Source organism: Medicago truncatula, chromosome 5 (genome assembly GCF_003473485.1).
Source record: "Medicago truncatula cultivar Jemalong A17 chromosome 5, MtrunA17r5.0-ANR, whole genome shotgun sequence".
Lineage (NCBI taxonomy): Eukaryota > Viridiplantae > Streptophyta > Magnoliopsida > Fabales > Fabaceae > Medicago > Medicago truncatula.
Genome location: NC_053046.1, coordinates 15,505,984 through 15,530,995, shown reverse-complemented (window position 1 = coordinate 15,530,995; position 25,012 = coordinate 15,505,984). Strand labels below are relative to the sequence as shown.

The window sequence follows — 25,012 nt, the reverse complement described above, 5'->3', positions numbered from 1 at the left end:
TTCTCTCTTTTCTCATTCTCAAGAGTGTTTGAGGCATTAAGATTTCCATTTGAGGAATAACAAAAGTTATTCTTTGTTGTGTGTTTCATGTTACCCTCCCTCCCTCCCTCTCTCTGTGTGTGTTTTTTAATTCAGCCACATTTTCCTAACTCTTAATATCTTTAATAAATGAAACATGCCGCAGATCCTAATTTATGTACATCCTCATATATTTTTCGCACTAAAGTATGATTATGGTTTGAATCTTTATAGAGCATGTATTGTATGGATGAATTATTAAATTAATTCCAACTCTTTTTTTAAATAATTTTCTGCACACCCTTTTTTTTTAATCAAGTATCTTTCAGGCACAAGCGGGGAGAATAATTTTTTGAATCTTGGGGAACTCAAATAGCAGCAAACTCTTGCTAAGAGTTTTAGCACTTCACGCCCCATAGTTTGTCTCACTCTCACCTCTCATGTGTTTCTAGCTTATGAATCCCTCCCTAAAAGGCACAAACGCTTTCTTAAAAATCCTCTATTGGTTCTCCAAGACTAACATCTTTCCCCCCTCACCAAAACCCGAGCCTTGTATTTATAGTTCCTCTAGCCCTAAAAAACCTGGAGACCAAGAAAACAAAAACAAAAATACTTGTCTACGTCACAATCCATTTCCTCCATGCCACGAGATAGGCAGTGGTTGGACACCCTACCATTCTTCGAGTTGCGCGTCAAGAATCGTTCCTCCGTGTCGTGAGGTAGGCAGAACCTAGGCTCCAAATGGTAAGGCATATACAAAAGAATAGCTAATAAGAAAGAATTTACATACACTAGACAGGGTTATGTTAAATCACAAGTTATCATTTGGCTAGTTGTCACCTTGAATAGAAAAATAGAGATCTCGCTTAAGGGTGCAAATGATGTCCTTTTTTAAACTTTAGTTTAGATGTTCATTGTTCATTATCTATGCTTTTACTAGATTGGCATGTTATCCAGTTCGCTTGGTTTAACACCAAAAAGAGAAAAACAGAAACAATTAATTAATGGTTTTGTTTAATGATATAAAAATTAGTAAATCATCCTTTTGGTCTTTAGACGTGTAAGACAATGTCACTTAAATCTTTGAATATATTGAAATTACAACAAAAAAAAAAAAACTTAAGTTTTCTTTTTATATGGAATTCACGGACTAAATTGATTAACGGAAGAGGCATTTGATGACTAAACTAACTAACAAAAAACGCATTTAAGAATTCAATTCACCATGGACAACACATTCAAGGATATTTTTTTAAAATTTAAATACATTCAAGGATTTTGTTGAGAGCACTTGACAATTCAATAATCAAAATGATTATTTACTCATAAAAAAGAAAAACTTTTAGTACATCAAAAATAAAAATATAATAAATACATTTTTCAAATTCAATTTTTTTTTATTTTAATATTCGTTAGTTGCATGTGAAAGTTAACAAGGGATGGAAATTATTGATCATAGCCATATCACTCGAAGTTGTAATAGAAGAATTTTGAGTTATATCTGAATCGCCTTGTCTTGCCGGTGTTATTGCTATTATATGATCATTACGAACTGGATTTGTTAAAATGTTATTGTGAATAGCTACCGGAATAGTAGCATTAGCTACATACCAATCCTCCATATGGTGACAAGCTCGGTCTACTATCTGAGCACATGTTTATGTGACATCTTGCCAAAGTTTAAGATTTCTATGCTTCTGAAGGCTCTAGAGGATAGCTGCAACTCGTTGGTCAAATTCTTGCGAGAGCTTATGTGACAATTCAAAGATGGCATCAACTACTGAATTCTTTTCGAGAAACGCTTCGTTAACCACATTCCAAAGACGAGCCCTACGCCAAACCTGCATAGTTAAAGGACACTCGAATTTCGAAACAAATATGAGCAAGATCCTCATGAAGACCACCACAATATATTGACACAACTTGGGGAATATTTCACTCCTTTATCTTAAAACCATACTTGGTTTGGTAAGCACCCACGATACGTTTTCCAGATCAAATTCTTTACTTTTGGAGGCACTTTCAGTCTCTAAATATCATACCAATATCTCGATCGTTGAATGCGAGAAACATATACCAATTCTTCCACACACAATATGTAAGTACTTTTAACAGAATATAAACCATTCTTCTCGGATTTCAATATTAACCTATCATCCACCACCTGATCGAGTAACAATGTTCGAAGAAAAAATTCAGCTGTATTGAAACTAAACACTTGTTGAATCACTTCCTCATTCTAGCCATTCGACGAGGAATTCATCAGACTATTCATATGAAAATCCCTCACAAAGTTTACCCCCACAATATTTCCATCTATGTCATCCTCATTCACTAACCATGGTTCATCAAGTATAGATATAGAGTGACCCGTACTGATACACCAATGCGCCCTGTTGTGCACTATGAAGCAAACCTTCAAAATACTTCTCATTACATAGCTAGGTTTACGACCTAGATTCAACGTCAAGTAACTACGGGAAGGAAAGTACCACGCATTGTAAATACGAGAGATAACATAATCAAGTTATCTGAAATTTCAAATCTTGTTTTCCTAACATAGCCATACACAAATCAACAGGTGTTTTAACGTTTTAAAATATATATGTGAGTTGCTATTTTAAATAAAAAATGTTTAATAAAAGTTGTTTATAATGTTTTTTTTAAGAAAAAGTTGTTCAGAATGTTAAAGGAATGTTTCTGAACAAAAGAATAGCTTGAAAGTCAACGAAGTCGCATAAAAAGGGTGTATAAAGCAAAACCATAAAAATATATTAGTAAGAAGGGTTAATAGGTCTTTACCCCCCTGTAATATAGGACACTTTTGGTTTTGCCCCCTGTAAAAAAAAAAATTTAGATTCCGTCCTTGTAAAATGAAGATTCTTCAAGATTGCCCCCTGAGCCCTGTGACTCAGCAGAATCTATGATCTGGCATTTTTTTTTTTTTTTCAATTTTTTTTTGGATGCCAAGTGTAAAAAATAATTTACATCTCATTTATAATTAAAAAAAAATAAAAAAATCTATTTTTTTTAAAAACGAAAAATATTTTAAAAATCAGAAAAAAAATTACAAATTTTTTTTCAAAAATTTAAAAAATTGAAATTTTTATTTTTAAAATGAAGTTCCAGATTTTTTTTAAAATACTTCCTAATTCCAGATTCCTTTTAAAAATCGAAAAAAAATTCAGATATTTTTAAAAAAATTTAAAAATGCATATTTTTTTTTTTAAATTAAGTTCCGGATTTTTGTTAAAATCAGAAAAAACATTCAGATTTTTTTAATTTAATTTTTAAAATAAAAAATATATTTTATATTTCAAAATATTTATTCCATAAATTTTATAAATTCTTTTTTGAAATTAAATAATTAGAAAAAAATTCAAATATTTTTTAAAAATTAAAAAAAAAATAGATAATTCTTTTTTTTTCGAATTTTATAATTTTAATTTAATTCGGATTTTTTTGGAAAATTTGGAAATATATTAAGTTCGAGAATGGAAATGGTATACCATAAAAGCATTTTTTATTTAAAAAAACAAAAATAAAATAATTTTTTTTCTGAAATTAGGAAGTATTTTAAAAAAAAAAAACTGGATTTTATCAAAAATTTCAAAAACAAATCAGAATTTTTTCTAAATTTAAAATTTTCGAAAATATCTGAAGTTAAGATTTTAAAAATTTAAATAAAATCAAATTTTTTTTTTCAGATTAAATAGTTGGAATTTAAAAACATTTATATCCAAATTTTTAAAAATTAAAATATTTTCCAGAGTTTTCATTCTTTGTAGAAAAAATAAAAAAAACTTTTTTATTTCGAAAAAAATCTGAATGTTTTTTAATTTCGAAAAAGATAAGACAATTTTCTATTTCGGAAAAAATCTAAATGTTTTTTAATTTTTGGAAAAAAAATCTAATTTTTTTTCGATTTAAAAAAATAGTTTGAATTTTTTCAGATTTTTTAAAATTTGATTTTCGTTTTTTTAAATTTTATTTTATATTTTAATTTTTTAAAATAAAAATGACGTGTAAACTATTTTTTACATGTGGCAAGCAAAAAAAATAATAAAGAAAAAGAAAAAGCCATGTAGGTGCCACATCATAGATTCTGCTGAGTCACATGGCTCAGGGGGCAATCTTGAAGAATCTTCAATTTACAAGGACGGAATCTAAAAAAAAAATTTTACCGGGGACAAAACCAAAAGTGCCCTATATTACAGGGGGTAAAGACCTATTAACCCTAGAAAGAAAGAAAAAAATAAGGCTTAATATAGGTTTTGGTCCCTTATCTTATTTTTGGATTTCATTTTGGTCCGCTAACTATAAAGTGTCTCAATTTGGTTCCATAAATTTTCTGCCGTTTACTATTTTGGTCCTCTCTGTTAGTTTATTTTCAAAAATAGTTAACCCTTGTCCACAAGTCATTTAAGATTGGTGATCAAAGGATTATATTTGAAAAGTACACAAGTACACAATGGGCTCACAACATATGATTATTTCTTCTTTTTTTTTGCTAAACAGGGAGAGAGGACAAGCATCAAGAGGGAACACCGACATCCCAACTAGGTTGGCACCCCGGGAACCCTCCATCCTATGCCGCAAATCGCTAAAACTTTATTAAAAAAAAGGGGAAAAAACTGTACAAGAAGAGGGGGGACTAGGCCAAAACCCTCTGAAGCAACAAAAAGAAAACAGAGAAAAAAACAGCAAAATTACAGGAACTTAAGGAAACCTGTAATTAGGCAAACCTACTCTATCCCGAAAGAAATCTATATGCATCTCTGTAGGCAACGAATCCAACCAAACAGAGCCATGTATGGAGTGACCCCTATTTGCTAACCTGTCAGCACAACAATTACATATGATTATTTCTATTTTTCTAAAAAAAAAAAAAAAAACGCCATCTTTTTATATATTTTTAAAAATTAAATATTTTCCTGTAGAAAAAAATTCAAAAAAACCTTTTTTTTTAATTTCGTAAAATTTTCATAATCTCATAAAAAAATTATTTTTTCAAATTTTTTAATTTTGAAAAAGATTTAATAAAAATTATGGAATAATTTTTTTTCAGATTTATAAAAATCTGAATTTTTTACATATTTTTTTAAAAATATTTTCCAGAATTTTGTAGAATTTTTTTTTTATCTTTTTTAAAAATTTTGAAACAGATTTTATAAAAAATCTGGAATTGTTTTCTTTCAGATTTTATAATAATATGAATTATTTATATATTTTTAAAAATAATTGTATCCAGAATTTTGTAGAAAAAATTTTAAAAAACCTTTTTTTCGAAAAAAAAATCTGCCCTTTTTTACAAATTTCGTATAAAAATAATTTTTTTTCAAATTTTTAAATTTTGAAAAAGATTTTTTAAAATTCTGGAATAACATTTTTTTTATTTTTTTCTGAATTTTGTAGGAAAAAATTAAAAAAACCTCTTTTTTCGAATAAAAAAGGGTCAGATTTTTCTTGTTTACAAAATTTTAAAAAAAGGTCAGTTTCTTTTTTTCGAAATAAATGTTTTTTAAAAAATTTCCTACAAAATTTTGGAAAATATTTAATTTTTAAAAAGATGAAGATTGATGGTGATTTTAAAGTTTTATTTTCAGGAAAATAGAAATGATCATATGTTGTGAGTCCATTGTGTATTTTTCAAATCTAGCCATTGATCACAAATCTTAAATGACATGTGGACAAGGGCTAACAGATTTTGAAAAAAATTAACGGAGAGGACCAAAATAGTAAACGGAAGAAGATTTATGGGACCAAATTGAGACACTTTATAGTTAGAAGACCAAAATGAAATCCAAAAATAAGTTAAGGGATCAAAGCATGTATTAAGTCAAAAAACAAATAGGAGGGGGATCGATCTAAAAGTCTCTCCATGCTGTAAATCTATAACTAACGGAAGCACTACAAGAAAAAATGCATTTTGCGACCCTTAAAATGATGGATTGCGACTGTTCTAAGGGTCGCAGATCCACATCTGCGAAGATTCTTGAACTGTCAGGGATGTTGAGGTCGCAACAGCATTTTGCGACAGTTCACAAAACAGTCACTACAACTGCCGCAATGCGTATTGTGACGGTTCAGAACAGTCGCAAAGTACAATTTTGTTTTGTTTGAAAGGGGTGTTGCGATAGGTTGTAACAGTCGCAATTGATGAATAATACTTTTAAAAACCCATTGTGGCAGTTTGGAACTATCGCAGTTTGATTAATTTATTTAAAAAAATAATAAAGCAGTTTTTTCATGAATTTTTAATAAACTTTTTACTATCATCTTTTTATGACAACTAAATTATAATCCATAAATAACAAATATGAACTAATTCATAAACTAAAATATGAATTTTACATTCATATAAAATGATTCTATAAAACACAAACAAGTGATACAATTAGGTTTCTTGAGTTCCTACATGAAAATTTAATCAATTATGTAGATGTTCTCTCACGAGGAAGTTGTTTTGATCAACTGACGATGAATAGACTCCAAAGAATGTCATGCTCTTGTTTGGTGGTTCTAAGTCTTTCCACCTAAAAACAAATCAAAGATTATATAAGATACACAAATTAACAAAAATAAGCAATAAAGTCACCAAAGTCATGGATTCTAACTTATCGTGGAATAAAACTATAATTACTTTCTGATATATTTGCAATGTCAAGTTAGACAACAACTATATTATTATCGTATGAGAACATGAAGAGGTTTGTGTTTATTCAAATAACAATATGATTTCAATAGCAGTTTGTGAAAATTAAGAATGAGAATCCATTACATGAAGCAGTTTGAGGTTATTCCAATGACAATATGATTTCAATAGCGTAGTTTGTGAAAATTAAGAATAAGAATCCAATAACAATAAGATTCATGACAAATCCATTTCCATGATAGTTCATGAACTGTTTGTGTTTATTCCTAGCAAGCATTGCTATTATTCTTTAAAACTAAAATAATGATTTCTAGTAGCATCATACATATCACCCCTACTATATTTTCGTCTATCTCTCATTTCCTACAAGCAAGAACATATAATAACTACTTGATATTGTTTACCCTTCGAGGGTTATGGGCTAGGTATTAGGGAGCAATCGTTGAAGGGAGCAATATAATCTATTTTGTTCAATGGTATTAAAATTTAGAGTAAATTACACTCATCTCTTTTGAAAGATGCTTGAATTACACTTACCTTCCCTCTTATTCAAAACATATTAAAAAACATTTCACTTCCCTCTTCTGAAAGAAGCTTGAATTACATTCTCCTCCCCTTATGTTAAAATCTACACTTTACTCCCTTAATAAAAAAAATATTTCTAATAATCTAGCAAAAAAATATAATCTAACACACTCTGAATAAAAATAGTATTGCGAGTCCATTCAATATAATAAAAATTTGAATACATATTTTATTATTCATAATTTCATTAGTATATAGTTTTAAACCCTATTATAAAATTTAAAACATCACAAATTAAAGTTAAAATATGTGAAAAATTACTAAAATATGGTTATTTTAAACTCTAAATTATAAAATAATAACAAAAGATCTATATTTAATTATGATTGAAATTTAAAATATAAATGACTGGATTTATTTTTCTTAAATGGTGGTTAAAAAGATTAAAGTGTAGTGCATATTTAATTTTTAAGGAAGGGAGTTATAATTCAAGCATCTCATAGGAAAGAAGAGTATATTTTAACATAAGAGATGGAAGCGTAATTCAAAAAATAATTTAAAAAAGGGGGTGTAATTTACTCTAAAATCTATAACATTATATTCATAGTTTGTGGTTACCCAATATTCGAGTTCAAAGTAAAAAATGCTTTTGGAGACGAACTTTTATTGATATTAATACATGTTGACACACTAGTAAGCTTATTAGTATTTTATCATCAAGATAGAAGACACTTAGCATAAATACAAAAAATCTCCTTAACTTAAACCAATAAAAATTTATTATAAAATAAATAATAAAATCAAATCAACTAATTAATTTGATCAAATAAATGTATTAATATTTTAATTTAATATAATATCAATAAATTATTACATTTATTAATTGAATTAAAAAACTGAAAATGATAAATAATATAATTTGGTTGACTTTTTTGTAGTTAATTAAAAATAATATTGATGGGACAAACAAGGTTATGCTTATCATTTTATATTTTTTTTTCTCGAATTTGTTTAATTACTTCGATAAATTATTACTCTAACCATTATTTTTCACACTTTTTGTGCTTTTCAAATGTTTTTTTTTTTTTTGGTTACTTTTCAAATGTATCATGCACGTATCAAGTCATCATTCACTACCAAAAAAATAAAAAATTTCAAGTCATAATTGATATAAATACTTACCCGATATCACAAATTAACTAGTAGCACCGAAAACTTCTCTCTCTTGCTATCTCTCTCTATCTGAGTTGCAAAATGTTTCTTCCCAGTAGAAGGGGTTTACTCAAGAGATGTGAGAAGGAGGTTCAGAAAAGGGTTTCACATGATTGTGAAGAGATCGTTGATCTCACAAAATACTTATCTGATTTAAGATGGGGTGTTCGTGAGACTGTTGATCTCACAAAATACTTGTCTGAGCTACGATGGGGTGTTCGTCGTGAGATCGTTGATCTCACAAAATATTTATCTGATCTAAGATGGGGAGCTCGTGAGACTGTTGATCTCACAAAATACTTGTCTGAGCTGCGATGGGGTGTTCGTCATGAGATCGTTGATCTCACAAAATATTTATCTGATCTAAGATGGGGAGTTCGTGAGACTGTTGATCTCACAAAATACTTGTCTGAGCTGCGATGGGGTGTTCGTCGTGAGATGGTTGACCTCACAAAATACTTGTCTGGACGAGGGTGGAGAGTAAAGAAATTAAGAGGAAGCAATAAAGGAAGTAGATGTGAAAGTCCAATTGTGCGACGTGTTAGACGCAAATGGAATATGGATCAATTTTGTTATATGATTGACAAAGATCAAGATAATATTAAGGTATTTGTTGTTGAATTTATATGAAATAGTAAATAATATTAAGTTGATGATCTTATTGTCAAATTAACTAATACTTCTTATAACACATGTGATTTCTTAAGTTGATGCAGGTGGAGTGCAAGAAGGGGATGAAAAAATGGAAAAGCTTGAAAAGTTGTTGATGGTGATATATTTGAATGAATTTGCTCAAGTAAAGGAATGAATTCAAAAAAATTGTCTCTATTTTGATATTTTGTTTAAGTGGATTCCTTGTTCTAAAATGCTCTGAATTGTAGTTTTTTTTCTTTGGAATAATATTTAAGTTTATGATTAGCTTCTCATTTTGAACAATTGATGTTATTATTTTCTATAAGTATAGTTAAATTTCTTGATGAATGTGGTGCCTCTTTCTTTCCTTTTTTCTATCCAATCAATAATAAATTGTAAACAATTGCTTCAATGAGTAATCTAGATGAAAGTTCAGTATCTTTTACTATTCAAGATGTTCTCATGTTTATAACTGGGTATCTTATTTCGAGATTCATATACTTAATTAGTTTAGAGCAAACCACCACATAAAACTCCTACCAATTATACATATATATATATACATATATATATATATATATATATATATATATATATATATATATATATATATATATATATATATATATATATACTTGAATTAAATTGATCCAACAAGCAAATATAGGTTCATCTTAGAATTCTACCCAATTAGGATTTACTTACTCATGGTAACCAAAAACAAATTACAAAAGGTTGAGGAGAGACAACTCCCTTAATGCTCTTAGAGTCTGCCTTCCTCTCGAACTGATTCGTGTTAAATCAATATTTGTCATTGAGAGGAGTTGTATTATAGGCTGACTTCCAAGTGGGTTTGAGCTGAAAAAATGGGCTTTTTCCTCAAACCCGCATGGGAAAAACAACAAAATTCTGTTATTTTTCAGAGTTCACACGCACGCCACGCGTAGGCCTGCGCGCCTTGCGCATGGGGCTGTGCAGGCATTGTTTTGCACACACGGGGAGCGTGACCCGGGGCGCGTGGCACCTATTTCCGACGTGTTAATTGCTTTTTTTTCAACATTTTGAGTGTTTTCTTCTTTCAATCTTGTCTTGGAACTTTAGATAGAATTTCTTCAACTTGTAATGTCTTAGAGGCCTCTTGAATTTTCATTCCATGTCTTCCCAATTCTTCATAAGGTGTCTTGCTTTCTCAAATTACATGATTTTTCAATGAAATACATCAAAATCACCTAAGAATTGTTTTGTTTAGGGAAGAATTAGAACTACATGACTCAATATGAAAACATTACAAAATGCCCCCTAAACCATAACAAATTGTTCCAAAACTCCTATTATTTCAGTCAAATCATAACCAGAATGATTGAAAAATATGATGAAAATAACATAAGATGACCCGTCATCACCTTTATGCACGCACATTTCCTTCCTGGTAAATATTAGTGGCCATAAAATTGATATTAGCAATCAAGTTCCATACAATTATTCTATGTTTTTGAATCTCCAAAGAACAATGGAAGCTGACTTAAATGCTAATACTGCTAACATTGAGTAAGTTTTCAGCCAAAGATGAGTGCATTTTTTTTCAATTTCCATGCATCTATTACACCTGATAACTTAGTGGTTAAAGAGTTTTCAATTCCCAGACCTTCAACAAAGCAACCTCAGAATTGAGCATTGTGGTTCTTGAATATTACCCCACAAGAGCAGATACAAGGACTTCCAATAGCATCACTATCACAATTACATTTGATCCAATTTAAAATTGGAGGGTTTCAAACTACCTCTTTTACAATACTTTTTTTTAGAGGATTGATGTTGCACTCAGAAGCTTTTAAGATTGTAAATTCCATCAATGAAGAAATAACAAAGTGATAACCGATAAACTTGTAGGTTATTATATTGCACTTATCCTCTATAATCTATGAGAAATTGAGTGATTGCATGACATGTAGCATCTAATAATTGACTATTTAGGAATTTATGATTTTAAATAGCTTTTAGTGTTATTTAATCTTTTTGAAGTAGTAATGCTCGTTTTTGTTGTTTTATGGAAGAGGTTAAGAATTTTGTTTGGCGATACAAGAAGATACAACGTTGGAAAGAAATATGTATTGTTCTAGATCGTGTAGCACAGTCATAAAAATGTATGAACTTTTACTCTTTTAGGTCCATCGTCTACCTCTGCTTAAGGACTAAGTTCTATGAGTCGGCTCCAATCATTGTAGTACGAGAAATAAAAAATATGGTGGGAACCAAAAGGATAAGATAAGGACCGCTCATAGAAAGTTATATTGTAGCAAGTTATATCTCACTATATTGTAGCAAAGCTCTATCGTAACTAATTCATTGTCTAAACCACTCTTTTAATCTTGAGAACTTTTAAGTCTTGTTCACTACTTTCCTAAACGGTTATTGGTTTAATATTTATTTTTATTGTCACTCACTAAATGATTTGTTTTTATTTTCTTGCAAACAAGTTTATCCGAGAAAATTAAAGCTATAAAAAGCTATAGTTTCGTAGTTCTTGTGGATACGATCTTTTTATACTATTATTTGAGACATATACTGGATTGAACTAAGCAAGACGCTTGAAAACACTGTGTTTTCAGAGCTACCACAAAGAGTGAAGAGTTGTTAGTAGATAAGGATACACTAGAGATAATCTGAGCAACTGATGATTTTCATGAAATAGATCTTATGTTGAATCTTGCAGCATTTCTTGATTGTCAAATAACATTGAAGATATCGATTAGGGCATCTTGAATTGAAGTGACTAGCCTCTATCACAAAGATTTAAGATATCCTCCAAAGACTGAAACTAAATTTTCACTAGATTTTGGATATAACTTACGTAAACCATCGCTAGATTTTCACGATAAGCACACAGAAAGAACAATGAAATGTAGGTTCCTCATTGCTCCATAATGATATTGCCACTAATACAATGTTGCAGCCTCTCTCTTTATAAAATCCAGGGGATGCAGTAGCAACCCCTCAAGTGTATGTGGTTCCGCCACTGCTTGATGTACTGATAATTTACTTAGTATTACTGCTATAACCGTAGTTAAAATCGTTTAGAAAAAATGTTCCAGCCACTAGTATTGTGTAAAATCTTTCCTAGAACTTATAGTTTTGTTGAACAATTTCATTCACTTTTTGTGTGCACATTGGGTGCTGATTAATGGAGTTGTGATAAGTTGGTGGCGATGCTATCGTATATTCATAATGTTGGTAGAAAAGAGGAGATTTTTTTGAGTGAACACTCTCTTTTGAACGCCCATTTTTTATTGGATGAAATTTATGTAAAATCTACTACTTTATATAAGATTTATTTTTAAAGTGTGATACTTACATCGAGTTCATCTAATAAGAGAATATACTTCATCTAATAAGAGAATATTTTAGATACTTAAAGTGAGTGGTTTTTTTTTATTTGAAGGAACTTAAATGAGTGTTGAAAGCACTCCTATTTATTATTTATATTTTTTTTAAAATATTTTACTCCTTTCTTAGTCATATAATTATATGACAGTTTTTTTTACAAGAATTATATGATTTTTTTACATGTTGCTTAAGAATATGGGTACAAGAGTTTTATCGGTTTGTACCCGTAATCTTAAGCAGCATGTAAAATTATATGATAATCTGATTACACTCTTGTGTTGTTGAATTCCTTGATCCTTTACATAGAAAATTGGTAAAATTATTAAGAAATAATAACAAACATCGCTCCATTTTTACTGTCCACTGAAACAGAAGACCTACATTGGGTTTTACCGGTTTAATCAAGCTTAGACCGGTTTTTTTACGTTACTACTGATAAAGGGTCTAATCAAACGAGACGAATAGGCAAGTTCAATTTTCAAAACATTGTTTAAAGTTTTTGCATACAAATTAAAATATAAGTTAACTTTTTTGTTTCTGAAGAAGTCAAATTAATCCACTAAAATTGACTCGGAAGAAAATCGAACGTGAGACTTTGAAAGGAACTTTCTCCAAGGTCTCAAACCAACATCGTTAGTCATGCCAACCCAAGTGAATTACAATGCGAGTTAATTGATGTATACTTATACCAAAATACCTTTAGTTAAATCATTTTTGTTTCACCACCAAAAAAAAAAATATCATTTTTGTTTCACAAATTCTCATTTTTTTTCAATACAACGAGCATAAATAATAGTAGTCTGTATAGTTGAAAAACAAATGTCAGTTAAATCTTGAATTTTAAATAATAATTATTTTGAAACAAAAATAAAATGTAAAACTACAGATGATTTTGAAACATGGCTAGTGATTCCATACACTGGGAGAGGAAAAGTGATTACAATTTCGTTAAACAAGCTTATAACAAGCCACCGATAATATGCAAGATTCAAAAGCACCAATCAAATTAAACTCCTAAACCAGCAAAATTTTGTTTGCAGTAGATAATCTCAATTCACCAGTTTCAATATTTAAGAACATGTTCTCTCTATTGAGACAATTTAGAGACTAAAAATGATAGAAGAAAATTAACCACGATTGCTATGACAAGTATATTATGGTTTGACAAGTGATCCAAACAAATAGGTATAAGAAAAGACCTTGCCAATGCCATCAACACCTAATTGAAGTGTATTCCTGCAAAATCAAAGCATCATCAAATTAAAATAATGCAAGCAGAAGCAGATAGAGCTGTCATGAGTACTGTATAAGAAACAAGAACAGATATCAAGTTCTTGAGATCAATCAGTATTCTTAATCCAGTTTTGCAGTTCTAATTATTTTTGTGATAAACTGACTGAACATAAAGAATAATACCAGAGGAAAATAATGCATGTATTTAATTTGTCAAAAAAAAAACTGGTTTATTTAGTTACCTATGCAAAAGCATCTCAAAGATTCTTAGCGCTTTAAACTAATCAGAAACATCATCAAGGTTCATAAATAAACTTAGTGGTTTAAAACTCAGACGATTACATCTGAAAGTTTTGTAAAAAAACAAAAGATTACGTCTGAAAGGAAACTCGTCAGAAAATAATCCTTCAAAAAAAAAGTACTATGATCCCATAAAAGCATAACAAGATGCAATTCATGATGCTACCTACATCTTACAGAAAGCTTCACATGATAAGAATCAACATGTAAAGGAAAAGTTGATTTAAAATCTTGATCAAAATTCTGATTGAATCCTTTCATAAAAAAATTATTAGAAAGAACTAAGAAGTCCTCAAGTCAAATTTCATCAAATTAGCATACCTTGTTATCCGTGGACTGGTTATCTAACCGTTAAAGCTCCGCTGTACATGTCACAAGCATACAAACATAAACATATACAAAGGGGAGGTGAGTGAATCATAAATCAATTACCTGAAAAGTAGATGTAGATTAAAGAAACACAACACCTTATAGCATATAGCGTCAACAGCGACACAGATCAGTACATCCTTCGACACTAGGAGTAAGGTATTAACACGAGAAATGCATGTTGTTACGAAAGGATCTTTCTTGCACCAGCATGACCATGTATTCGATTAAAATCGGCTTTAAATTTTTATTTCTTTTTAATTAATATTTGTTAAGAAAACAGTATAATTAAGCATACAATCAGTATGAAATTTACGCCATGTCCACTCGAATCCAATTGAAAAACCCTGCAACCACGCTAATAAATCAGTATTTTTTTTTTAGGCATAACAAAATTATCCCCATTTTCATACCATGATCTACCATGCACAGAACTGATACCAGTACTAAATATTTTTTACAACAAGCCTAATGCGACATGGATATAAAATAAAATTTTAAAAGATATTTTGAAAAAAGTAACAAAAAAGTTGATTGCAAAATTACATGCAACTTTCCAAACTTAAGGGGGAACATGAGAAGTTTACCTCATCTGTTAGAAACCCAATAATTGGATCCCAAAGAAAGAAGACATTTATTTAGAAATATGAAATAATAGGAGTTCACACTTGGTATACTCCGCAAGATATCTGATCACTACTATTGCAGCAGTTATGTCAGATAGTAGTTAGTTCAATGCTATTGTAGAAGTTACTTCACTAATCACAGACACAGTTATTGTACTTGCACTACTGTAATTAATTACAATTACAGATCATAATTTCGAAATAATCCATCCGTTGTTTCTCTCATTGTGTCTCCTAAACTCTCTTTCCAGTTCACATTCTACTACATTACTTAATTTTTAGACTAAAATGTGTTTTTGGTCCTGCAAATATGGCGAGTTTGGGTTTTGGTCCCTAGTAAAAAAAAAATTGAAATTCATCCCTGCAAAATTTTTTATTTTTTAAAATAGTCCTTGGACCCACTTTACTGATGATTTGGCATATTTTTGCCTATGTAGCATTCGCTGACTGTGCATAAGTTGTAAATGTGGCCATTAAAAATTATATTAACATTTATAAAATAAATAGGTAAAACAGAAAATAATTTTTCAATTTTTAATCAACAACATAAATACAAAAAGGGGATAAAATTTTCTTCTTCATAACTACCATTGTTCTTCTCCGTGAATCTTCTTCTTCATTGGAAATCATTTTTTGCATCACTTTCCCTTCCATCTATTAATTTGTTTGCCTTCTTTGCCTTGTATGAAATCGGAAATCTCACCCATTCCTTGTCAAAATTTTACCTCACATATTCAATCTATCTTTCATATTCTTGTCAGATGAGTGTTTTCTCCTCATTCTTAACCCAAATCTGAACTCATTCATCCCCATTATTCACAGAAGGAGAAAAGGCTCTAATTTTCACAAAGATGCTCCACTCATCCCCCACCACCGTAAACAACAACAACCTTCATACACAAATATGGCCTTTAAACTCTTCTCTAACCTTCAAACTCAAATTCAAATTATCAGACAAAAGAGATGAATCTGTTGGATCATAGAAAGATTCAAAGTAATTGATATGTGTTTTTGCATTCTTCATTTTGGTTCCTTTTATTTTTTGTGTTTTCAACCATTCCATAGTAACTCATATGCCATTCTTTTATTTTAGAATGAATACAACAAGGCATTTGGATTGCATGAATCAATAAATGAATTTTGGGGGCCTTAGTGAAGCCCATTTTTATTAGATGAATTTGCAAGGTAATATATACTTTTCATACATGTAACAGCTTAGTTTCAAAAGAAATTTATTCAATAAGAAAAGGAAGTAGTAACATAACTTAGTGTTTGCAAATATTCATTTAAAAATTCATTATATTGAGGGAATGTTCAATCAGGCGTGTTTAATCAAGGGAATGGGAAGAGGCATAATTTTGATTGAGGCAATGACATCCCCTTAAATATAAATAGAATACATGGAAGAAAGAAAGAACAAAAACAGGTAAATATAAGCATATAATCCATGATGATGTACATAGCAGTATTAGTTTGATGTCTTTTGGTATCATTTCAAATGACACTCAAATAATTCATTTTTTTTGTACAACACTCAATTTTTTTTTTAAAACTCGGTATCCGATCCTATAATAGAGAGTTGATTTCTGTACTCCGGGTAGTATAATAAGCAAGTTTTTATGTTGTTTTGGTGAGTCCTTTTTATGCAGAGAGTAGCCATAATTAAGATTTGGAGAGTTGCTTTATCCTGGGATTGCATAAGGCTGAAAAACAATATTTCATAAGGGTTCAAAAAGGTACATATTTCTCCTTCATTCTGAATCAAATACAATAATGTTGTCTCATTTCTTCTATTCCTATTATTTGTTTCTTAAATCTCATATTTTTTAGTAAATTCATCGCTTACGTTCACTCTTCCCATATATGATAAACTAAAAACAATTTATACAAAAAAAATATAAGTATATACATAGGTCACGATTGAATTTATTTTAAATAAATTGATTATATTTGAGTGATTGGATTAAAATTAAATCAAAATATAGTTCATAATTTATATTATTTTATAAAATTAAAATTAAAATATTTTTGGTGACAATATAAAGTTGTATATTGGGGTTAAAATAAATGGTATTTTATCCTTTTTTAATATAGTGATGTTTCTTTATTTTCCCGTTAATTAAATTAAATTAGCTTTGATGACAATAAATTGGTTATAAAACATTATTTAATTTTTATATTGAATGTCATCCAATGAAAACATTGTTGTTTGTTTCATTTGGTGTACTTGAAAATATTATTGTTGTATGTTAGAATAACTAACTTCGCTTATAATTACTACCTAAATTCAGGTAACTTTTACAACATGAGGTAAGAGTTGCTGGATTTTTCTATTATTTCTATACATAACTTTTGTTTAGCACATGACACTCATTTATCTATAGCCTCTAAAACAACTTTAACCGACAAGAAGATATATAATCAATTCCTTATACTTCTACTTCTCCAATATAAACAACAACAAAAAACATTTCTATTTCTCATCTCTCTCTTTTTTCTTTCAATCATTCGAAGTTTGTCAAGAATATTTATACTATATCATGGTATTTAAGGGTCCCAATTTCCTCAGATGGCATTTTGTTTTGGCCATTGTAATTACGATATTTTTCACTTCAAAATTTAGTTTTGCAAAACAATCCAAGTTAATGGGATTAAAAATGAACATGATTGATCGATGTTGGAGACCAAATCCTGAATGGAGAAAACATAGACAACAACTAGCAACTTGCTCTGTAGGCTATGCTGGAAAGATGACAAACAACATTGGTAAGGGTCTCACCCATTATAAAGTTACTGACCCTAATGATGATCCTATAAAACCTCAACCTGGTACGTTGAGATATGGAGCTTCTGTAATTCAAGGTAAAGTGTGGATCACATTCAAAAAAGACATGAACATTAAACTCATAAAGCCCCTTCTCATCAGCAGTTTCACAACCATTGATGGTCGCGGAGTCAATGTGCACATTGCTGATAATGCATGCTTAATGATATCCAAGGTAATCACCAAATATAATTAATTGAGCTTTAAAAGATAAAAATACTAGAAAAAAAAAAAACCTCTCTCTAAATTTAGAGATGTATTTAGAGAGGAATTTTATATTTTTTCTCTCTAAAGTTAATTTTCTAATTGTTGCTATATGTAGTATGAATTCTATTTCTCAAATTTGTAACAATTGTGTATTTTTTTTTTTTTTTTAGGCCACCGACATAATCATTCATAGCATTCGAATTCATCACTGCAAAGCTCAAACCCCAGGGATGGTGATGGGGCCAAATGGGAAGGTAATTCATTTGGGCCAAGTAGATGGAGATGCAATTAGATTAGTCACCGCTTCAAAAATTTGGATTGATCATAATACACTTTATGATTGCGAAGATGGTCTTCTTGATGTCACACGAGGTTCTACTAATGTGACTGTTTCAAATAATTGGTTTAGAGAACAAGATAAAGTTATGCTTCTTGGGCATGATGATGGGTATCTGAGGGACATAAACATGAAAGTTACTGTTGTGTACAATCATTTTGGACCTAACTGCAACCAACGAATGCCAAGGTAATTGATTACTATTTATGAAGTTTTTTTACAAGAAAAATTGAATTTATACAATATACAAATGTGAATTTCTTAGTCAACATTAAAAAAAAAATATCGGTAAAATAACATTTCAGGATTCGTCACGGATATGCACATGTAGCCAACAATCTTTACTTAGGATGGATGCAATATGCCATCGGCGGAAGCATGGGGCCTAGCCTCAAAAGTGAATCTAATCTCTTCATAGCGCCTAAAGTTGGGAGTAAAGAGGTAAGCTTATTTAGCAAATCCATTAATTTAAACTAATTAATGACTAATGAATATAAGTTTATGTATATAAAATATATTTGTTTCACTTTAAAACAAATTAACACACTTTTTCGAAACTTTCCTTTTCTAATTATATAATGTGTTTAGGTAACATGGAGAAAAATTGATCATACAAATGAAGACAAATGGGAATTTCATTCGGTAAAAGATGCTTTTGAAAACGGAGCCGCCTTCGCAGTTACAAAAGGAAGTCGTGTGCCAAAGCCAAATTATAGCAAAGAACAAATATTTCAAGTTGTTGATGTTAAATCTATAAGATCTTTAACAAGATCATCAGGCGCATTTCAATGTAGTAAAACCTCCATCTGTTGAATTAAAAATCATATAGAATATTGATTAGAAAAAAGAATTGGACTGATGATGAATGTTTAATGTTTTTCTTTTGATTTTGTTGGGTTTAATGGTGAATATGATGAAGGGGAAGAAAAGAATTTTTAAAAACAATTCTTTTTTATTTTATTTAATAATATTTTCTAAAAATAACATTTTTTATTTTTTAATTTTGAAAATAGATTTTCTAAATTATTAAAATGATATATAAATAATTAAAATATGTTAAATGACAGATGTTTGACACATGTGCATGATTAAACAGTCAGCGAATGCTATGTAGGCAAAAATGCGCCAAATCATCAGTAAAGTGGAGTCAAGGACTATTTTAAAAAACAAAAAATTTTGCAGGGATGAATTTCAAAAAAAAAAATTACTGGGGACCAAAACCCAAATTCGCCATATTTGTAGGGACCAAAAGCATATTTTAGCCTAATTTTTATTTTGTAAGAACTAGATAACCATGTCAACAATTAATCCGCAAATGAATGAACAAAACATAACAATTTTAACCCACTTCCTGACTCATCATCAGATGAAGAGTCTGACGAGTCTGAGTCAAACTCATCTTCGGGACCAGTATAACCAGAATCTATCCATCCTTTCAACAGCAGCTAGGACCAAAACAAATATAATAAAGAAAATAACATTGTTAGTTAATATCACGACCCAAAAACTCAAAATCGTGACGGACGCACGAACTAGAACATCCTAGTTCGGCAAGCCTATTGACGACACTTGACACGCAAAAATTTAGACTATTTCCAATTTGAATTTCACTTCAAAATAATATCTACCGAAATTTTGACAAAGTATTCTCTGTATTTTCAATATTTTCCAAGATTTTAATCTTGTTTGTCAACCTGTATTCTCATCCAGATTTTCAAAATAACATATTTACATAATTGTACATCTCAGAATAAAACATTCATAGACTCCAAACAGCTGCAGATACTCTGACTTAACACATACATGAACAAAGAGACATCCATCAAAGAAACCTACCAAAAAGAGTGACGTGGCTGAACTTTGAGTCTACCAGCAGCTCTCTACTTAGCTGCTTGGAAATCTGGAAAAAAAATAGAAAATTAAAGAGTAAGTCACAAGGACTTAGTGAGAGACAACAACCACCACCAACTAGAAGGGAAACACACATGGGCACGATTATTTACTTTTCTCAAAATCTAATGTCAATTTACAAATCTAGTAGCCATATGAAATTCTAATAATCCGCAACCGTTTATACGCATGAAAATCCACCCATTGTAACTATTTCCAATCAAATAGGTATACTTCAACGAAAATCCAACATCGTAAAGACATGAAAATAAAATTACAAGCCTTTAAAAATAAATTGCTGAAAATCCTTATAACATGAAAATTCATAAAACCTTTTAAATTTATCAAACGAAATAAGACTATATCAAAATCTCAATGTCGTAAAGAGGTGAATCCAAATCCACAACTTTAAAGAAAATATAGAAATCGCGTATAATGAAAGGAATCGAAATAATCAAATCCAAATAGAATATAAAAATCGGATTTAATGAATTGGAATCCAAAATAATCAACTTCAAAGAAAGCATAAAGTCCAACTTGAGTAAGAATAATCAATGGATGAATCGAGAACTAGCTCCATCTCGTTGATAGCTCTTTCCTACTAAGAGTGGACATTCCCTTAGTGGTAGCTCCGTCTAACAGATGGCTCTTTTCCCTCGACTCAAAACAAAGTGTAAAAATATAGAAAACTTTGTGTAGTGAAAATAATAAAAAATGGGTGAATTGAGAACTAGCTTCATCTCGTTGATAGCCCTCTCCTCCTAATGGTGGCCTTTCCATAGGGGCGGCTCCATCCAACAGATAGCTCTTTTCTCTCGACTAAAAACAAAGTGTAAAACATTTTTAATCAGGGAGTTTACCTCTCATTGATAGCCCTCTCCTCCTAATGGCAGTCTTTCCATTGGGGCGGCTACATCTAACGGAGTAACTCTTCCTATTTGAAATCACGTACTAGGTGCACCTAGGTCGTCGTCATTATAACCATATTTCATAACATAATGAAACTTGTTTCAAAATACGTATCATCAAAACTCAATTGAAAATCTACTACTGAGATTCATAAGTAAATTCAAATCCAAATCAAAATCCAAATCGTATACAAATTAACATCAAACCTTTGAAAAACGCATATTTCAAAACCACGTTTCACAACATATCAAAACAACTACGAATATACATAAAATCAAATCCTCCGTTTCAATTTCTTTACTTTATAAATCACAAGTAAAATCCAAATCCACATGAAGCACATATTAACATAGAAAATTCTCAAGAACATATATCTCAAAACCGTAATTCCCACATCACAAAACTCATGTCATTGTATATGCAACCAAATCTCAATTTCAAATTCTTTGCTCAATAAATCAAAGATATAATTAATAGAGACCATAATAATATCAATGACTGTTAACATAAGTATCAATGAGAGGAAAAATCTTCAAAGGGTGTGTTCCCCATTTTTATAAATACTTTAACATATAAAATCATAAAAATATTAATAATAAAGATAATGAAAATAAGTGATAATGATCGTCATCAACTCACTGCAATGTCGAATCAACCACATTTTCTCTCCAACTGCTCCCATAGTAGCAAGCAAAGTACCAATTATCCAATCTGAGCATCAGTAATAATTTCAAGATTAAAATGAGTATTCTAAAACTTTTCTAATCATATGCGGTCCTAAATTCCTTTAATACCTACTCTAAACTCTAAAATAAGTTTCTAAATCAAACTATCCATGACTAGAGATGCCTTAATTGAGTTATGGGTTGTGTATTTACGTCAAAGAGTCTTAATAAACAACTTTCCAATGATGGGTACTCTTCTCCTTCCATGAAGCAATAACCTTAATCCCAAAATTCTATCGTGTAATTGTAGAGCTAGACACAATCTTGCTTTAGACTTAAAATTCCTTTATTAGAGTTTGAGTTGTAAATGGAATTGTAACTTAAAATGAGAAGAAGAAGAAGAATAGAAAGAGGATGAGAAAGAAGAAGGGAAGGATACACTGGGAAAGAGAAATGTGAAAGGGAAAAGAGAAATATCTAGGAGGTTCGGTGGGTTTCCTTTTATATAAATATATTTATATATTTTATATTTGCTGATTTATTTATCTATTTTTATTTTTTTTCTTTTAAAAAAATCCTAAAACGGTGCGTTTCAGTTAAGAAAAGAACTTATCAAAAAAATATACTAATAATAAAATAATGCAATAATTGAATTTGTGAAAGCTATGAATATGTTTGTCAAACATAATAAGCTAGCTCATATAAGCTCATATGATTAAAAAGACTCGTTTGATAATCATCATTTTCTCACAAACTTATAGCTTATATTTACTAGCTTATAACATTTTTGGATAAGCAACTTCCAGTAGCTTATAACTTATCATTTTTTTTGTCAAAAAAAAACTTATCATTTTTTATTTCAATTTTACAATGTTATCTCAATTGAAAAGAGATAAATTTATATGCAATGACGGTTGCATCCAATCAAATCACTTTAAATAAGTATTTGGCAATTTTAAAAACTCACCTAAAAAGGTGGCATCATGATGTGATTAGATGCTAGTGTAAAAAAAAATTACACCGTCAATGTGTATAAATTAAATCCAATAGAAAGATAATGCCACCATCCAACCAAATCATTTCAAATAAGTATTTTTCGAAATATTTTAGGAACTAACCTAAAAAGCTGGCATCATAAAGTGATGTGATTGGATGCATGTGTAAAAGAGTTTTACATTGTCAATGTATACGAATTAAACATATTTTTTATGTCATTTCATATTTATAGCTAATTCAACAGTTAGTTTTATCTAACACTACAAACTCAACAAACTAGCTTATCATGTATTCGATATAAGTACATCTGACATCCGCCATAAGCTAGCTTATCAACAGCTGTTCAGAGCCATAATGTGATGGAAAAAGCAAAGATGTCGATTTAGGAAGTGACGAGACAACATAAACGATAATAGTAACAGTAATCATTACGCGTCTACGTTACATATCCAGGGTTTGCGAATCCAGTTGAGCAATTTCCAGGTTTTGAGAGCGTAACCTAAAGAAACAAACGGAGTGAAATGAGAATAACATAACGAAGCATAGCATAGATGATGAGAGAGAGAGAGAGGGAAGTACAGTACCAACTCCGGCTACGATGAGAATATCCAAGAGGTCGATTTGACTTGCAATGTTTTTGAGAGTGAAATGTGAAGGAGCGACGGGAACGAGGGCCGTGGAAACAGAGTCAGAAGAAGAATCCTCTTCACGAGAAGATTTATTACCGTCGCCGGAAACAACCGTCGTCATAGCTCTTCTGTGTAGTGTGGTACTGTTGCTGTTGTTCGTTTATAGTTACTATTTTTTATTGTTAATTATCTACGCGTTATTAAATCTCCTTCAATTTCAAAACTTTCTCTACGCCGTCGTTTTTCGCTTTCTCATGAATAGTTGACTACTAGTACAACTTTATTTTTTTTGTTAAGTTACAACTTACAACTGCAACTTCTTTTAATTTTATTTTTTTTGACAAATTCTTTTAATTTTTTTATTTTCTTATTACAAGCAACTTCTTTTAATTGTATTAATTAATGAATTAATTAATAATATGTTTTTTAGGGGAATTAATAATAAGGTTAATTGTTCGAATAATCCATGTCATATACGCGAAATATGACAATAAATACTTGTAGATTTTTTATTTTTTTTGTCTAAATTCTATTCTTTGTTTAGGCTTTAACATTGGTCTCTTACCTATATTGTGAGGATTATATTTGTCCCTTAACAAAAACAAAAGAAGTACATATTGATCCTTTCATTTGAATTAATGGTAGCAAGTTAGTCATTTCTATCTATTTTGTTAGTCAAAGTCAATATTTATGACACACGACATTGACGTAGATACTCAATCGCAACATCATGTGTCACAAATGTTCAAAATGATTAACAAAATTGATGAAAATGACTAAATTACTATCATTTATCAAAGGAAAATATTTATTTGTACCTTTGAGACATAAGTTAAGAAATCAAATATAAAAGTTTTTTCTTTAAAATTGTGCATTCAATGTCTAAAAGTTTCAAAAGTTATTTTTTCAATATAAAATTTATTTCTTAATTATATTTTAAGATTTTTTTTTTTTGTCAAGATATTTGAAGCTCTTTGACTTATGTCAAATGGGTAGAAATTAGCATGACCCTTATTCAAATTAAAGGATATATATACACCTTCTTTTTGTTAGAGTACTGGTATGAACCTCGGGATAAAATAATGAAGAAATAAAAATCTTAGAAAGTGACATCAAATGTGCATAGATTATTTAAAAATAATAAAATCTTAGTGAGTGAAATCAAATGTGTATAGAATGTTTCAAAATTGTGATTTAAGGTTTTTGCATGTTTAGAATTATACAATTTGACCAATGTTCAGACCACATAAAATATAAAAATTAGTCATTTAATCAAATTTTACAAAAAAAAAAAAAAAAGAAATAAACATAACAATTCCATCATCATAATTCAACAAAAATAAATACAACAACGTAAAACAATATAATTTAACATAAACAAAGATCATAGATAAAAAAACTAAATTCTTCGATCTAGTATATCCATGCAAGCCTTGATTTATTAGTAGATTCTTTCCTGAATATCTTGAATAAAAAAATCTAACTTGGAGGGGGGAGGGAGGGAGGGAGGGAGGGAGGGAGGGAGGGAGGGAGGGAGGGAGGGAGGGAGGGAGGGAGGGAGGGAGGGAGGGAGGGAGGGAGGGAGGGAGAGAGAGAGAGA

General features: G+C 30.0%; 1 protein-coding gene and 1 long non-coding RNA gene across 3 annotated transcripts; one reads left to right on the top strand and one right to left on the bottom strand.

Annotated features, from left to right (window-relative positions):
- The first annotated feature begins 17,615 nt into the window (after nucleotides 1-17,615).
- LOC11415726 (probable pectate lyase 16) lies at nucleotides 17,616-19,136 on the top strand. The gene is made up of 4 exons (XM_003613327.3): nucleotides 17,616-17,954; nucleotides 18,157-18,512; nucleotides 18,629-18,764; nucleotides 18,912-19,136. Exons 1-4 carry the CDS (start codon nucleotides 17,619-17,621, stop codon nucleotides 19,134-19,136), a joined length of 1,053 nt encoding a protein of 350 aa, XP_003613375.2. The 5' UTR covers nucleotides 17,616-17,618.
- Nucleotides 19,137-19,632: 496 nt separating this feature from the next.
- LOC112421863 (uncharacterized) lies at nucleotides 19,633-22,236 on the bottom strand. Of its 2 annotated transcripts, XR_005646262.1 has the most exons (3): nucleotides 21,762-22,236; nucleotides 20,160-20,223; nucleotides 19,633-19,768 (listed from the first exon to the last, which is right to left on the bottom strand). It is a non-coding gene; the product is annotated as an uncharacterized lncRNA (long non-coding RNA). The 2 variants fall into 2 exon arrangements; XR_003012212.2 differs by lacking the exon at nucleotides 19,633-19,768 and having other exon boundaries at nucleotides 19,907-20,223.
- Between the last annotated feature and the right edge of the window lie 2,776 nt (nucleotides 22,237-25,012).